Source organism: Urocitellus parryii, chromosome 6 (genome assembly GCF_045843805.1).
Source record: "Urocitellus parryii isolate mUroPar1 chromosome 6, mUroPar1.hap1, whole genome shotgun sequence".
NCBI classification, from domain to species: Eukaryota; Metazoa; Chordata; class Mammalia; order Rodentia; family Sciuridae; genus Urocitellus; species Urocitellus parryii.
In genome coordinates, this window is record NC_135536.1 from 32,083,268 (window position 1) to 32,100,867 (window position 17,600).

A 17,600-nucleotide genomic window follows, 5' to 3' on the forward strand; every position below is an offset into this window, starting at 1 on the left:
CCGTACGATTGGCGCCTGACTTGTTGCCGTCTCCTTCCAATCAGCCGAGTGCGACGCACGTCCTTGAGGAAGTGACGCACTTCGAGTCCAGTGGGGTTTGTGGGAGAGATGAGGGGATTGAGACGGTGGTAGCGGTTGTGTGAAGATGGAGGTAGGAATCCGGGCGCTAAGAAGGCTGGCGAGAGAAGCGTGGTCGACTGGGTTGAAGCAGAGGCGGGAAGCCGGGCGGAGAGGCGGCTGACGGGAGCGGAAAGCGGGGTTTGGAGAGTGTTATCAGAATGTCGGGGTCAGAATCCGTCGCTTCAAGCTAACTTCCTGCATCCCCTAACTTATCCCCGCGGATCTCTTTTGGTTTCCAGTTTCCCGGAGGAAATGACAATTACCTGACGATCACAGGGCCCTCACACCCCTTCCTGTCAGGGGCCGAGGTGAGCAAGAGCTGCTGACACTTGCCGGGGGGTAGGGGGCACACTGAGGCAGCGGAGGAGGGTAGGGTGGTGGGGAGGAGAGCGCGAAGGCCGAGGACTGGGGATTCGGAACCAGAGACTGCGATTGTGTTTTGAGGAAGTGGTAGAAGCAGTGGTAGCTGCTTTTAGAGCCTATGAGGATTCTAGGAGGGAAAGAAGACCTGCGGAAGTCCGCCTGGGAAACTGCTGGCATCAGCAAACCAGGTTATTGAAAACAGAGAACATTTAAGGAGGAGGGTAATTCTGAGTTAGAAGACTGAGGGAAATTGGGAAGAAATAACTACAGCAATCTTGAGGGATGACGAGGAATTTTTTTTTTCAGTAGCTAAAGAAATTGGGTTCAGAGAAGTAGTTTGCTTAAAAGGGATTAACCTTGAACATGTGTTCATTCTTGAACTCTGTTGAAGGGATTATATTGTTCCTCTCAGTTTTCTACTCGTCAAAGTAGTTCTTTTACTTACATGATGTAAGCTTGTTTTGCTAATGACAACAGGAAAGGAAAATAGCTGCCAATGGACATGAAAGGAGTTGAACTGAGCATGTGTTTGTTTGCAAGTGACAACTTTGGGAAGATTACTTTAACTTCATGTCACAGTTTTCCAGCTGTCAAATGGCTGTAATAATGGTTTCTTATGATGTTGTGAAGTAGAAGTAAAGGCTATGGTAAGGCTCTAAAGTGTTTCTGGAAAAGGTCTGGTTGAAATATTGTCATACTGTAATATGTGTCACTTGTTTAAGCAAAGCAGGAGTGAAACGTGAATGAGACAAAAATTTCCCAGTCTGAGAATATGCAGAATCTTGAATCTTCTACCATCTTTTGAGGATTATAATATTTTTTCAAAAGCATTGTGAACCATTTGCATTGCTCCTTTGTTTCAAGAGTTCTCAATTGATGTTAAATGGGCTTATCCTCTAATAAATTCTAATATTTTCAAAGGTGAGAATTAGATGACAATGGGTATATATTACACACACACACACACACACACACACACATATATTTAAGTGGAAGAAACAAGAAGTAGATTAGCCACTCCAAGAGTTAAATTTTATTTATGAAAATCAAGAAGACTATGCACTGGGTGCCGTGGTGCATGTCTGTAATCTCAGTGGCTCCGGAGACTGAGGCAGGAGGTTAACAAGTTCAAAGCCAGCCTCAGCAACTGTGAGGCACTAAGCAACTTCAGTAAGACCCTGTGTCTAAATAAAATACAAAACAGGGCTGGGGGTATGGCTCAGTGGTTGAGTGCCCAAGTTCAATCCCTGATACCAAAAAAAAAAGAAAAGAAACACTAGGTAAAATTAAACACAAAAATAATGATACCTGTTGTGGAGAGGATATTTTTTAGAGTGACAGAAATGTTCTGCATCTTTGATCTTTATAATAGGTATGTTTGGCTGTTTACATATGTAGAAATTCACTAAGATAAACATTTACAATTTATGTATCTTACAATAGTTATATCTCAATGAAATAAGTAATAATTTTAAAAGAGCGGGTGTTAGTGAAGAAGGTTTAGCATTTGTTACAGCATGTTTAATATACGAAAGTTTTCTGATCTGAAGGAAATTTAGTCTTTGTTTAATTAGTTTGGCTCTTAAACAATGATTTGTGCTGTGAGCACTGGGGGAGATAAGTTCTAAAGAAGCTAGCCTTTGTGGTGCACGCCTGTAAACCTAGCAACCCTGGAGGATGAGGCAGGAGGATCTCAAATTTGAGGCTAGCCTGGACAATTTTAGTGAGTCCCTGCCAAAATAAAAAGTAAAAAGGGCTTGGGGTATAGTTCAGTGGTAGAGCACCCCAGGATTCAATTCCAGTAAGGGGGAGCAGGGGGAGTCATAAAGATACCCATCCTTGGGGCTGAGGTTGTAGCTTGGTAATAGAGCACTTGCCTCGGATACGTGAGGCCCTGGGTTCCATCCTCAGCACCACATAAAAATTAGTAAATAAAGATATTGTATGCATCTACAACTAAAAAAAAAATTTTTTTTAGAAAAAATACCCATCCTTATTAGGAAAGGAATTTATAATGTTGTGGGGCATGGTGGTACATGCCTTAATTCCAGCTGCATGGGAGGCTGAGGCAGGAATATTGCAAGTTCAAAGCCAGCCTCAACAATTTAGTAAGACTGTCTCAAAATTTAAAGGGGGGTGGGGCTGGGAGTGTGGTTTATTGGTTGAGTGCCCATGGTGTTCAATCTCTGGTACCAAAAAGGGAAAAAAGCAAAGGTGGTGGTGTGGGGAGAAGGGTTATTTATAATGTTTTAAAAAGTTAATTATTTTAGGCTGAATTGGTGAAATTTTCTCTATTGTATCAGGGTTTTCTTGTTGGTTTTTTTTTTTTTTTTTTTTTTTTTGTGTGTGTGTGTGTGTGTGTGAGACAGGCAGGGAGAAAAAGAGGGTTTTTTTTGGGGGGGGGGGGTTTGCAGGGGACCCAACCCAGTGGCTCTTTACTCCTAAACTATATCCCCAGTTCTCTTTATTTTACTTTTTTTTTTTTTTTTAGTTTTAGGTGGACACATTATCTTTATTTTATTTTTATGTGATGCTGAGACTTCAACCCAGTGCCTCACGCATGCTAGCCAAACACACTACCACTTGAGCAACATCCCCAGCCCCTCTTTTACTTTTTTTTAATTTTGAGACAGGGTATTGCTAAGTTGTTGGGGCTGGCCTCAAACTTTTAATCCTCCTGCCTCAGTTCCCAAGTCTGGGATTACAGGCATGTACTACCACACTGTGCTCTATCAAATTTTAAGAGAAATTTTTTTGTGGGGTGGGAGGTGCTAGGGATTGAACCAAGGGGTGCTTTACCACTGAACTACATGCCCAATCCTTTTTTTTTTTTTTTTTTAATTTTGAGATAGGATCTCGCCAAACTGTTGAGGGTGTCCCTCAATTATTGAGGCTGACCTTGAACTCGAAATCCTTCTGCATCAGTCTCCTGAGTCACCGGGAATACAGTTGTGTGCCACCAGGCCTGGCAAAAGAACAATTATTTTAATAACCTGGTGTACTAGTGTAGTATTGAATAAATAGCATTTAGATTAAAAGTTCTCTAAAGTGAATTAAAAAAAAAAAAGCTATTTAGAGAAGTAATGTCAAGGCTGAGGTTGTAGCTCAAGAGTCTTTGCCTTCCGCATGTGAGACGCTGGGTTTGATTCTCAGCACCATATAAGAATAAATAAAGGTATTGTGTTCGCCTACAACTAAAAAAAAAAATTTTAATATTTTTTTATTTCATTCATTTACTTATACATAGTGCTGAGAATTTAACCCAGTGCCTCATGCTAGGCAAATGTGTTCTATCACTGAGCCACAATCCCAGCCCTAAGGGAAAAAGAAAAAAAGTTTTTTTTTTTTTTTTTTTTTTAATAGTAATGCATACCTGGAGGTAAAACTCAGTCGTAGAGCTTGTGCTTTGCTTTTGGGAGGCTTCAATGTGGGAGAATTCAAAACCCCAGCCTTAAAATAAAAATAAAAAATTTTAAAAATATAATAAGGAGGAAATTTGGGGGTCTGGGGTTGTGGCTCAGCAGCAGAGTGTTTGCCTAGCATGTGTGAGGCACTGGGTTTGATTCTCAGTACCACATATAAATAAATATAATAAAGGAGGAAATGGTAAATTGTGGGTTTTGGTATGGGGTAATGTGAAAAGGAAGGGAATTAGTATTTTTCAACTTTTTGTTAATTATCTAGGCATCCTTCCTTATAATCTGTAATTCTAAAACTGACCCCTTCCCAGAAAGATACAGTAATTTAACAGATGAAAGAAAAGCTGAGTGAGAAGGTAGCTGCATCATGTTCCTATTTTCTCCTTAAGTCCCCATACAATTTATTTTCACTTTAATATTTGCTACAGTTCTAACTTGGTTTTATTATTACTAGTGAAAAGTTACAAAATAGATCCATTAAAATGGATATTCGTTGTGGATTTTACCCCTAATTTTACAGATGTTACAGTAAAAGGCTTGTAAACCCTGGGCTGGGGTTGTTGCTCAGTGGTAGAGCACTTGTCTCATATGTGTGAGGCACTGGGTTCAATTCTCAGCACAATATATAAAAAATTAATAAAATAAAGGTCTATCAACAACTAAAAAAATGTAAAAAGAAAAAGGTTGTAAACCCTTATGTTTTGTATAACATAAAGTTACCCTTCTGTGTTCTTGATAATTGCTATTATCTTATTATTTATAATTAGTGGGAAAAAAAATAAAAGTAAACAACAACAAAAAGACACAATAAAAGCCAGAGATACTAAATGAAAATCTGTTTTTCATATGCCAAGGGGTGGTGCTTAGAAAGAATGCCTTGTTGATCTGAAACAATGCAGTCTTTCCATGTCTGGTGTAGTCCATGAAATCAGGCCTGATGGTTTATGAGTCCTAGTAGTCACTTATAGAACACTAGTTCCTTGTTTTGAATATAAATCTTGATTCTTTTGGAGTTTTTCATTAACAAACAGTATCATTTTTCCTATCTTGGCAGAGAAGCTTTTTTATTTGTTGTGATAAGCAGAAAAGAATAGGCATCTTTTGCTTTACCAAATAAATCTGTATCTTAACAAAATAAAAAATGAATATTCAGTTATTAATCTAGTACAGTAAATGTTTCCCTTTATTCTTTTCCCTGTCCCTCTTAAGTTTTTGGTTTGCCTGAGAATAGGATAAAAAAAAAAATCTTGTTCCTTCCTGAAAAATGCTCACATGAATCTAAACTGAAATTTCAGGAAAAAAATATTTAAGAACTCTCCTGTTCTGTTTAATAACAGAAATTATGAGTTGTATACTGAGAAAAACTGAGTTCCTTGGGAAAATTTTAGTTTTTTCCATCAAGAACTGCCTGCTTAGCCTGGGGCAGTGGTGTATGCCTGTAATCCCAGCTGAGGCAGGAGGATCACTAGTTCAAGGACAGCCTCAAGAACATAATAAGACCCTGTCTCAAAATAAAGAATAAAAAGGGCTGGGAATGTAGGTCAGTAGTAAAGCACCCCTGGGTTCAATCCCCAGTACCAAAAAACAACAAACATACTTGCTCCTAAACACTGTATACTAGTCATATTATATCTCACACAAATACAAATGTTTATCAAAGTAAAATAACGAGGAGGAAATGTAGAAACAAAGCCTGAAAACAATTTTTTTGTCTTCTTAAAAACTTTTATTCTTTTTGCCAATATATCTTAGAGAGGTTGAATATTTCACAGGCATACTTTTTTTCTTACTAATTTCTACTAACTGGAAGTATTCTTCCAGCTATGTTTTTATTAAAACACAAACTGATAATAGTGAGGCCCTTTCTGTGTCTAGAGGAACCTTATGGAGTTCCTTAAAAAAATTTTATTGATAGGGCTTAGGATATATAGCTCAATGAGAGAGCACTTGCAGGCAAGTTTCTGTAATTCTAGATACCTATGTTAATTGATTGGGGCAGGTGGCAAATTAACTATTAGAATATTATCATTAAAAACTGGTTGTGGGGCTGGGGATGTGGCTCAAGCGGTAGCGCGCTTGCCTGGCATGCGCGGGGCGCTGGGTTCAATCCTCAGCCCACATAAAAATAAAATAAAGATGTTGTGTCTACCAAAAACTAAAAAATAAATATTTTAAAAAAAAACTGGTTAGGGGCTGGGATTGTGGCTCAGTGGTAGAACGCTTGCCTAGCAAGTGTGAGGCACTGGGTTTGATTCTCAGCACTTCATATAAATAAATATGATAAAGGCCCATTGACAACTAAAGAATATATTTTTTTATAAAAGGTTGGGCTGGGGCTGTAGCTCAGTGGCAGAGCACTTGCCTAGCATGTGTGAGGCATTGGGTCCGATCTCCACACCACATAAAAACATAAATAAAGGCATGCTGTCCATCTACAACTATATAAAAAGTAATTTTTAAAAATTGGTTATTGTTAAGCAATTGTATATATCTGGCAATGTGATAAGCTTTGTGCACTAAATCCCATTTTTTTCCTCAGCCATATGAGGTGATTACCATTATAATCCCTGCTTTATAGATGAGGAAAACCTGTTCAAGGTTATACAGTAAGTGGCAGAGCTGGTACTTGAACCCAGGTCTTTCTGACACTAGTCTTTTGTTGTTACTTATAATGCTCTACTGCTACATATCTTCCATTATAGTTTTTGGTGTCAAAAAAAGAATCCTGGCAGTTATATCTGAGATTAGATGTTGGTGTTAGCTTTGTGTGGGGTGGTCCTATTCAGAATAGAAAGAGTGAATGAATTATTGGTCTAGTTGGTCCAAGAGGAAGGGATTGGGTCTTTAGCCAGTAGAAGTTCTTTTTTTTTTTTTTCCCCCTTCCATCTCTTTCAGAAAGTTTTGATCAGACCAAGACTAGTCAAGAACTGCTAAAAGAACTAGTTTGCCTTTTGGCTTTGGCAGGCTCTTTCTCTTTTAGTGTTATCCATCCATATCTTGGCATTGTTGGGTTTTCCCCAAAATCCTGTATAAATAGGAATCTTATTTTTTTTAACATTATAATTTCTAGCTGAAGATGTAACTCTGGTAGAGGGCTTGCCTAGATGTGCAAGGCCCTAGGTTCAGTCCCCATGCTGAAAAGAAATTATAATTTCTAAAATGGAGGAGAGGTAGATTTTATGTGCAGCTATTTTAGAGGAGGATAAGTTTCCTATGACAGTATCAGGATTTGCATCAAAGGAACCTAAAAATAAAGATAATTGGTAAGTCAACAATAATTTCTGTGGTTTGACAGTTAAGTGTAATAATTATGAAATTATAATCTATTAAATATTTAGAGAAATTTTAAGTAACATAGTTAAACAGGTTATATATAAAGGCTGGTTCCTAATTAGGACTGAAAAAATTATTCATTAGAACAATAGACAATAATTTAGGACAACCAAGATGGTTAAGGTTAATAAGAGATAAAAGAATTAGAAATTGTGGGCTGGGGGCTAGGGATATAGCTCAGTTGGTAGAGTGCTTGTCTCTCATGCACAAGGCCCTGAGTTAAATCCCCAGCACCACCAAAAAAAAATTGAAAATTGTGATTGATGTTGGCAGGCTTGTGTGTCATATGATCAAAGCCATGAGAAAGAGGAATGGTATTTGTAAAATTAAACTAGAATAAAAATATTATCACAAGCTGAAAAGAGATACTGAAAATCTCTAGTACCTTGCTATTTTTTTTTTTTTTTAACTTAGCAATTTGGAGTTTTTCCTCTTTCTACTAATTCTTTTTCCCTTTTTCCCCCTACAGACATTCCATACACCAAGCTTGGGTGATGAGGAATTTGAAATCCCACCTATCTCCTTGGATTCTGATCCCTCACTGGCTGTCTCAGATGTGGTTGGCCACTTTGATGACCTGGCAGACCCTTCCTCCTCACAGGATGGCAGTTTTTCAGCCCAGTATGGGGTCCAGACATTGGACATGCCTGTGGGCATGACCCATGGCTTGATGGAGCAGGGCGGGGGGCTCCTGAGTGGGGGCTTGACCATGGTAAGGGGCATCATTAGGCTCACTTAAATTCATGGGCATAGTGTTAGGGAAGACAAAAGTTACTCTTTATTTTCTACAATAGTTGGGTATTACTTGGTTTTTTCTTGTTGCTAAAGGTTCACCAACGAAGACTTAATATCACCTGAATAAAAGAGATTTACTATCTGGGTCAGTTTTACTTGAAAAATGATTTTAGATTATAAAATGTCTGATATCAGCCTTTAAAAATGATATGTTATGATTTTGGGGCGGGTGGGGGGAACAAAAATGATGTTTTTTTTTTCTCCTTTTTACTGTGGCCTTCACATCCTAGAATTAAAATGAATGGGGCTGGGGACGTGGCTCGAGTGGTAGCGCACTCGCCTGGCATGCGCGCCGCCCCGGGTTCGATCCTCAGCACCACATACCAACAAAGATGTTGTGTCTGCCGAAAACTAAAAAATAAAATATTAAAATTCTCAAAAAAAAAATGAATGGTAGTTGCCACATTGACAGATTTATTTAAAAATGACTTGAATTTAATGTAGTGTTAATTGTGGATTTTTATGTGCTGTAAGTAAAATTATTGAGTTTCCAGCACATATCCAGTAACCTGTCTACAGTTCTATATTTGTTGTCAAACAGCTCTTAATATTGGTCTTATCTACTATAATTGCCTGTGCTTTGCAGCTTTAAATGCCATTATTTTTTCTGGACTTGGTGGCACATGCCTGTAATCCCAGTGACTTGGGAGGCTGAGGCAGGAGGATCACAGGTTCCAGGCTGGCCTCAGCAACTTATTGAGACCCAAGTTAACAAGAAAGACCCTGTCGGGGCTGGGGATGTGGCTCAAGCGGTAGCGTGCTCGCCTGCCATGCGTGTGGCCCGGGTTCGATCCTCAGCACCACATACCAACAAAGATGTTGTGTCTGCCGCCGAGAACTAAAAAATAAATATTAAAAAAAAAAAAAAAAAAAGAAAGACCCTGTCTCACAAATTTTTTAAATGGCTGAGGATGTAACTATTGGTATAACAACCCTGGGTTCAATCCCCAGTACCAAAAAACAAATTTTTAAAAAAGTTTTTCTTGTTCGTATGTGTTGTCTCTGTCACCGTTTACTGAGTAAATATTTGCTTTTTAAGATAACATGTTCAAGATTAAAACTTCTCTGATTATTTTTAGTTATTTTAGAATAGGCCTTTGAATGCAAAGAAGTGGATTTGCTAATCTCTGTACATTTTTTAAATGCTTAATGTTTTTTAGGTAGATAGATTATTTGATATTTTGTAGAGTTTAAATTATGATACAGTCTGGGTAAGCAAAGTATAAGGTGTCCTGCATTCAGGGGGGAAGTGGTGCTTTTTTATATTTAGTGTTTAATTAGTCCTTTTGCTTCTCTCAGGACTTGGACCATTCTATAGGAACTCAGTATAGTGCCAACCCACCTGTTACAATTGATGTACCAATGACAGACATGACCTCTGGCTTGATGGGGCATAGCCAGTTGACCACCATTGATCAGTCAGAACTGAGTTCTCAACTGGGTTTGAGCTTAGGGGGTGGCACCATCTTGCCACCTGCCCAGTCACCTGAGGATCGTCTTTCAACCACCCCTTCACCTACAAGTTCACTTCATGAGGATGGTGTTGAGGATTTCCGGAGGGTGAGACATTCCCTGCCAAAATTAATTAACATGATGTTCTAGGACAAAACTCTTAGCATAAATTATAGTTCCTAATCAGTACTCTTTGCTCCTACCCCACCATCTCCTGTTTCCTTCTGGGTTGTGGGGTCCCGCCTCTCAACTTCCAGTCTCTCAATCTCTATTCTTATTGGTCTTCAAATATTTTACTCATAACTTTTAAACCTATTGCTTTTACTTTTAGCATAAATTTCATGCATGTGGATATTTCCCCCATATAAAAATCATTTTCTTATAGTTCTCAAAACAATAGTACTTGATCTCTTCCATCTTATAATTCTCTCTCTTTTCTCTCTTACAGCAACTTCCCAGTCAGAAGACAGTGGTAGTGGAAGCAGGGAAAAAGCAGAAGGCCCCAAAGAAGAGAAAAAAGAAAGATCCTAATGAACCTCAGAAACCAGTTTCAGCATATGCTTTATTCTTTCGTGATACACAGGCTGCCATCAAGGGACAGAATCCTAATGCCACCTTTGGAGAGGTTTCAAAAATTGTGGCTTCCATGTGGGACAGTCTTGGAGAGGAACAAAAACAGGTAAGGAAAAAAGAAATATGGATAGTGAATGCTCCAGACGTTTTTAAGATTAAAAAAAGGTTTTCTTCAAACTTTTTTTTCTTCTTTTTTTGTGGGAGAAAAAGTCTTACTAAGTTGCTGAGCCTGGCCTGTAACTTGTAATCCTTCTGTCTCAGCCTCTTGAGTCACTGGGATTATAGGCATGTCTTATATTTTCAACTTTCTTCCTTATCTGTCAGCTTTTTGTTAATGGCATTCACACATCATCCTATGAGAAGTTCCAGCTGTACACTGAATTCAGAAAACCCCATTATATCTAAATACATTATGAATGTATTTTGTGGTGCTGAGGGTGAAACCCAGAAATTTGCACATTAAGCCACATTCTACCACTGAGCTACGTCCCTAACACATAAAGCCTATTTTAAAATTATCAACAACAGGGCTGGGGTTGTGGCTCAGTGGTAGAGAGCTTGCCTAGCATGTGTGAGGCACCGAGTTCGATTCTCAGCACCACATATAAATGAATAAAATAAAGGTCCATCAACAACTAAAAAATAAAAAATTAAAAAGAAATTCTCCGTAAAAAATTAATATAAAAATTGCATCAAAATGTCTAAAAATATACCATTAATATTTATGGCATAAATATTTGGCAGGCCATAACTTGAGCCTATTGCTTTGCCTTCATTACATGTAAATTTAGAATTATGTAACCAGTGATTTGGGTTTTATTTTTTATCTGCAGGGTTTGCCATTAATGCCCCTCTACGGAACACTCATTTGTACCTCAAAAATGCAAATTTTCTTCTCATTACTCTTAATCCCTTTTGATGTACTTAAAGGTTGATTTCCCTTTTCATCAAATGGTACTGTTTCTTAATGGGTTCTGTTTTGTTTTTTTTCCTTTTTACCAGGGATTGAACTCAGGGGCACTTGGCTACTGAGTCACATCCCCAGCCCTATTTTGTATTTTACTTAGAGACAGGGTCTCACTTAGTTGCTTAGTGCCTGGCTGTCACTGGGGCTGGCTTTGAACTCAGGATCCTCCTGCCTCAGCTTTCCGAGTCCCTGGAATTACAGGTGTGCAACAATCGCACTTGGCATGAGGCGGTCTTTAACATGTGATCCTCCTGCCTCTGCTTCTCCTTCCTGAGTTGCTGGGTTTATAGGCATGCACCATCACACCCATTCCCCCTACCCGTCTTTACTGAGAGTGGAGACTCATAAAACTTTTAAATGGTACTACTGAGACACAAATCTAGATTGTTTTAACTCAAAATCATATGTGCTTTCCATTAATAATTTCTCTCATAATTCCTCGTATCTATTAACTCTGTGATATTTAGATATTTAATGTTTCTAAGCTTTTATTTATTTTTTCCAATTTTTGATATTAGGCTATTTTTTAAAAAGTTGCATTTTGATCTTAACTGTAAAAGTTTGTATTTAGAATCTCATTAATCTCCCTAAAAATAAAATGAATGGTGTACACCCTTAACTCAGGATTTTTTTTTTGTAAGACCCTGTCTCTTCAAAAAGAAAATTGATACTATATAAGATAAAACAATTGAAAGTGACTGCCCCTAGACTCATGTCTTATAGCAAAGCAAGTCTTATTAATATTTGAAACAAAAAGCTGAATTTATTGCAGATAATTTCTATCAGTTATCTGCTGCTGCTAAACGAATGACCACAAATTTAATGGCTTAAGACAGCAGCCATTTATTATTTCATATGGTTGTGGGGATTGATTGGTTTTTCTGTTGCTATATTCACAGGCTTTTTATTTTGAGACAGTGTCTTGCTGAGTTGCCCAACTTGTCCTCCACCCTCAGTCTCCATGGGATTACAGGCATGTGCCATTGTACCTGGCTAATCACTGATTGTAATCAAATGGTAGCTGAGGGCTGGGGATGTAGCTTAGCCTACATGAGGCTCCGAGTTCAAATTGCAGTACCAGGCATGGAGGGGGAAAGCTAGTATGGATGCCCAGGACTATTTTGTCCATAACTGGCAGTTGGTACTACCTATTGGCTAAGATGTTGGTTCTTCTTCAAGTAGGTTAGACTAGTTTGTTTACAGTATGGCAGACCAAAGAGTAACATTCCAAGAATGGGAAAATAGGTGCCTCACAAGTCTCTTAAATCTCAGTGTCACTTCAGTTACATTGTGATGATCAAACAAGTCACAAGAGCTGGTCCAGATTTTAAAAAAGGAGAAATATGCTTTAGTTTTTTGTTTTTTAGTACCCAGGATTGAACCCAGTGACTCTCAACCACTGAGCCAGCATTTTTTGTTTTGTCTCGCTAAGTTCCTTAGGACCTCACTAAGTTGCTGAGGCTAACTTTGTACTTTCGATCCTCCTGCCTCAGTCTCCAGAGTCACTGGCATTACAATCATGCACCACCATGCCTGGCTATGCCTTAGCTTTTTTTTTTTTTTTTAATGTTTATTTAATTATAGGTGAACAACACAGTACCTTTTTTATTTTTATGTGGTGCTGAGGATTGAACCCAATGCCTCACACATACGAGGCAAGAACTTTACCACTGAGCAACAGCCTTAGCCCCTTTGCCTTAGCTTTTGATAAGACAAGGCAGTGCAGATTGGGAGGAATTCTGTGACTATCTTGCCAAGCAATTTACCACATTCTTAAAGGTTATAGACAGAGTCAGTCTAAGCAGAATACTACTAATCTTAGTTTGGGGGCCAGAGTGAGTTTTTTTTGTTGCTGTTACAGAAGTGAGAATGCATTGATTTTCACTTTTGAGGTTATTCTGGCAAGACTCTTGTTGATGCTTGACTTTCAGAGGCATGCTCAGTGGAGTTAGTCTGTCTTGGGGGCTGTCTTTTGGGCTCTCAGAGTTGTGATCAGAGCGAGATGCATTGTCATTCACTATATTCACTGATGAATACTACAGAATTATCAGTCATTTTTAAGAGAGTGGGAATTTTTTTGAGAGAGAGAGAGAGAATTTTAATATTTACTTTTTAGTTTTCGGCAGACACAATATCTTTGTATATGGTGCTGAAGATCGAACCCGGGCTGCACGCATGCCAGGCGAGCACGCTACCGCTTGAGCCACATCTCCAGCCCAAGAGTGTGGGAATTTTTTTTTTTAATATTTTTTTTTAGTTATACATGGGCACAATATCTTTATTTTGTTTATTTTTATGTGGTGCTGAGGATTGAACCCAGGGCCTCACACGTGAGAGGTGAGCGCTCTACCACTGAGCCACAACCCCAGCCCAAGTGTGGGAATTTTATAAACAGTTTCTCTCTTGCAGGTGTATAAGAGGAAAACTGAAGCTGCCAAAAAAGAGTATCTAAAGGCTCTGGCTGCATATAAAGACAACCAAGAGTGTCAGGTAAGAGAGTTAAAATAAATGAACATTTAAACCAATAAGTTTTTATTCATTTGTTTCTAGCTGTTAGTGGTTATAAGTAAATACCAACACTAAGTAGTATTAAAAGCTTTAAAAATATTTAATAGCTTTCCCATTATTTCACATCTAGAAACCTTGACAGTCTTTGAGTTTATTCCTAGCACTTAAGTTAGCAAAGGGAGGACTCAGAGCTGCTCCTTTAAAAACTATATCTTTTCTTGAAAAGTAATTAGAATGGATGTCCTGCAGCGAAGAGCAAATCTCTCAATTACTTTCCCCTCCTTTTTCTGCTTTGGTCTTCTTTTAGGCCACTGTAGAAACAGTGGAATTGGATCCAGTGCCACCATCACAGACTCCTTCACCGCCACCTGTGGCCACTGTTGACCCAGCATCTCCAGCACCAGCCTCAACAGAGTCCCCTGCCCTGTCGCCTTGCATCGTTGTTAACTCCACTCTTTCATCCTATGTGGCAAACCAGGCATCTTCTGGGGCTGGGGGTCAGCCCAATATCACGAAGTTGATTATTACCAAACAGATGTTGCCCTCTTCTATTACCATGTCTCAAGGAGGGATGGTTACTGTTATCCCAGCCACAGTGGTGACCTCCCGGGGGCTTCAATTAGGTCAAACTAGTACAGCTACCATCCAGCCCAGCCAGCAAGCCCAGATTGTTACTCGGTCAGTGTTGCAGGCAGCAGCAGCAGCTGCTGCTTCTATGCAACTGCCTCCGCCTCGACTACAGCCCCCTCCATTACAACAGATGCCTCAGCCCCCAACTCAGCAGCAAGTCACCATTCTGCAGCAGCCTCCTCCACTTCAGGCCATGCAACAGCCTCCACCTCAGAAAGTTCGAATCAATTTACAACAACAGCCACCTCCTCTGCAAAGCAAGATTGTGCCTCCACCCACTCTGAAAATGCAGACTACCTTAGTCCCACCAGTTGTGGAAAGCAGTCCTGAGCGACCTATGAACAGCAGTCCTGAGGCCCATACAGTAGAGGCAACCTCCCCTGAGACCATCTGTGAGATGATTACAGACGTAGTTCCTGAGGTAAGCCTGTTTTTAATTGTTTCCTTTAGACCAATGGAAATGTGTAAGAGCATTTTCAAAAGTAGGAGTTGCTGCTAGCATTTAATGCCTGGCAACCTGGAGTAGGAAACATTCTGCAGACTTGCAGACTGTCATGTGTAACTTACTATCATGTATAATAACAATCAACAAAATAAAATTAAAAAGAAAAAAGAAACATCCTTCAGACAGATGACAGTTCTCTGTAGCAGTGAGTTCTTCCACCCAAAATCTTGTTTTGGGCAAAAAAAAAAAAAAATTGTCTTTCGGTTCTATGAGGAAGAAATAATTATATAACCTATAGTTCTTATTTAGAGGTGTCTCCCCAAGGATCCTAAACTTTGTAGTTATAAGTCCTTACACTTTTACTAGGTCCTTATTTTTTTTTTAATATTATTTTTTAGGGGCTGGGGCTTGGCTCAGAGGTAGAGCGCTTGCCTTGTACTTGTGAGGCCCTGGGTTCGATCCTCAGCACCACATAAAAATAAGAGAGATTGTGTCCAACTACAACTAAAAAATAATATTTAAAAAAAATTTTTTTGTAGTTGTAGATGGACAGCATGCCTTTATTTTATTTATTTTTATGTGGTGCTGAGGATCGAACCCAGTGCCTCACACATGCTAGGCGAGCACTCTACTGCTGAGCCACAATCCCAGACCCTCTACTAGGTCTTAATTACTTAGCTTGATGCTTTCATATGTAGGGGGTAGGCTGAAAATATAACTCAATGAGAGTGCTTGCCTTGCAAGAGCAAGGCTTAGGTTCCATGAAATCTCAGAGAGCTAGGGATATAGTTCAGTAGTAGAGCCCTTGCCTAACATGGGAGGCCCTGGGTTTTTAGTTCCTAGCACCAGCACCAAAAAAAAAAAAAAAAAAAAAAAGATGGGGGAGGGGTTGGGTGAAGGTCTAAGACTCTGCTCTGGTTCTACAATTAAATAATCATTTCAAAAAGTAATACTCTATCAACAGGAAACTCTGGATTTCCAAATTTCACTTTTTCTAATAGCAATATATTTTGTCTTAGTCCTCCCCAACTAGTTGAGATTGACTGAACCTGTACTCACATATTAATTTTGATACTTTCAGAGGAATATCATCTAAGTGTGAATAAATTCAGTGATGAGGCCAGGCTTACCCAAACAGGCGCACACCTGTAATCCCATTGGCTCAGGAGGCTGAGGCAGGAGGATCATGAGTTCAAAGCCAGCCTCAGCAAAAGCAAGCCTCTGAACAATTGAGACCCTGTCTCTAAATAAAATACAAAATAGGGCTGGGGATATGGTCAAGTGCCTCTTAAGTTCAATCCCCAGTACCCAAAAAGAAAAAATCAGTGATGAGTTACATTAACACTAGCATTAGCATATGCCCAGCCTTCCCCTATTGAGGAGAATCTTCATTTCATTCTTTGCAAAGCTCTATAAATGGGAATACCACAAACTCACCTTTTTCTGGAACTTTAACGCTATAAAAAGAATATATTTTACTCATTGGATCCTAGGGATAATTTGACTAGCTAGCTGGCAGGCAAGTAGGAATGTGATTCATCTTGTTGCTCTCTTCTTGTCATAGGTTGAATCTCCTTCTCAGATGGATGTTGAATTGGTGAGTGGGTCTCCTGTGACACTGTCACCCCAGCCTCGCTGTGTAAGGTCTGGTTGTGAGAACCCTCCCGTTGTGAGTAAGGATTGGGACAATGAATACTGCAGCAATGAGTGTGTGGTGAAACACTGCAGGTGAGTTTACAGTTGCTGTGGTGGAAAACATGGTAATAATGAACATATTATCAGCATTATCTTACCTAATGGACAGTAGGCTGCTATATCTGATGAAAGGCTACTAGAAAAGTTCCCTTGCTTTAAAAAGTTTAAACTTAGGACTGATGATGTAACTTGTATTGTATTTAACTAGCAAGAGGCCCTAGGTTCAATTCTAGCACTGACCCTCAAAAAAGTTGCCTTTGCCACACAGCCAGAGGACATAATTAACAATTCATACTTTATAGAATGTATGTTCATTAAAAATAGATGATTTAATAAAGATATTGTGTCCACCTAAAACTAAAAAATAAATTTAAAAAAAAAAAAGTAAAAAGGGCTGGGGATACGGCTCACTGGTTAAGCACCCCTGGATTCAATCCCTAGTACAGGGGGTAGGGAGGTTAAAAAATAAAGACGACACATTAAACTGGTAAGTGATTGTGAATTAAGATTCACAATCCTTATTGCAAATCCCCCATTTAGGGAATTGGAAAGTAGCATAACAAGGTGCTCAGTGTGAGGGAGTAAACAGTTCTGCTCTCTACCCAAACTTTTTGAGAATTATCTATATATCAACAAAACAAGGCATTTGTATATCCTATCTCAAGTCCTTTACAGTAGATTAACATTGCCTCTACCTCTGATTTAAAAAGTGTACAATCTCACTTTGATACTGCAATAAATTACCTGGAGACCTATTTGTTTAAGAATGTTAAAATGAACCTATATAGGTTGTAATTCTAAGTTTGTGTTATCTTTTTCTCTCTTAGGGATGTATTCTTGGCCTGGGTAGCCTCTAGAAATTCAAACACTGTGGTGTTTGTGAAATAGTCTTTCTTGTTCTACTCCAAGCCGGTGAAGATCTATATACTGGGAACAACTCCAAGAGTCTGTTTTGAAACTCAAGCTTGGCTTCTGGTAGTGCCTGATCAAGCTTTGATGGTCCTTCATGCTTTATCCCCTTTTCCTTCCTTTAGCAGAGACCAAGTTACAGAGCAGGGCCACGGAGTTTGCTGTATTCTGGAATTGCTCTTTACTTTTAACTATAAGCAGAAATATCAGGAAAACAGCAAAGCAAAGGGCAAAAGGAGTATGGATAAGCAAATCATAGGGGTTGTAGGGGGTGGTGGTATGGGTGCTTAGAGAAACTCTGATGTAATTGTCATAGAACTTGCCTAAAATATAATTAAAATGATGGGAGAATTATTCAATCTTGATGCTAGGAGAAAACACCACTGTGTGC

At 39.0% G+C, this 17,600-nt stretch overlaps 1 protein-coding gene across 1 annotated transcript; it reads left to right on the plus strand.

Moving 5' to 3' along the window:
* The first annotated feature begins 71 nt into the window (after positions 1-71).
* On the plus strand, positions 72-17,574 carry Tox4 (TOX high mobility group box family member 4). Its single transcript, XM_026414189.2, has 9 exons — positions 72-151; positions 360-428; positions 7,705-7,947; positions 9,330-9,590; positions 9,931-10,161; positions 13,432-13,512; positions 13,838-14,581; positions 16,170-16,333; positions 17,128-17,574. The coding sequence occupies exons 1-9, from the start codon at positions 146-148 to the stop codon at positions 17,186-17,188; spliced, it is 1,860 nt and encodes a 619-aa protein (XP_026269974.1). The 5' UTR covers positions 72-145; the 3' UTR covers positions 17,189-17,574.
* Positions 17,575-17,600: the final 26 nt, after the last annotated feature.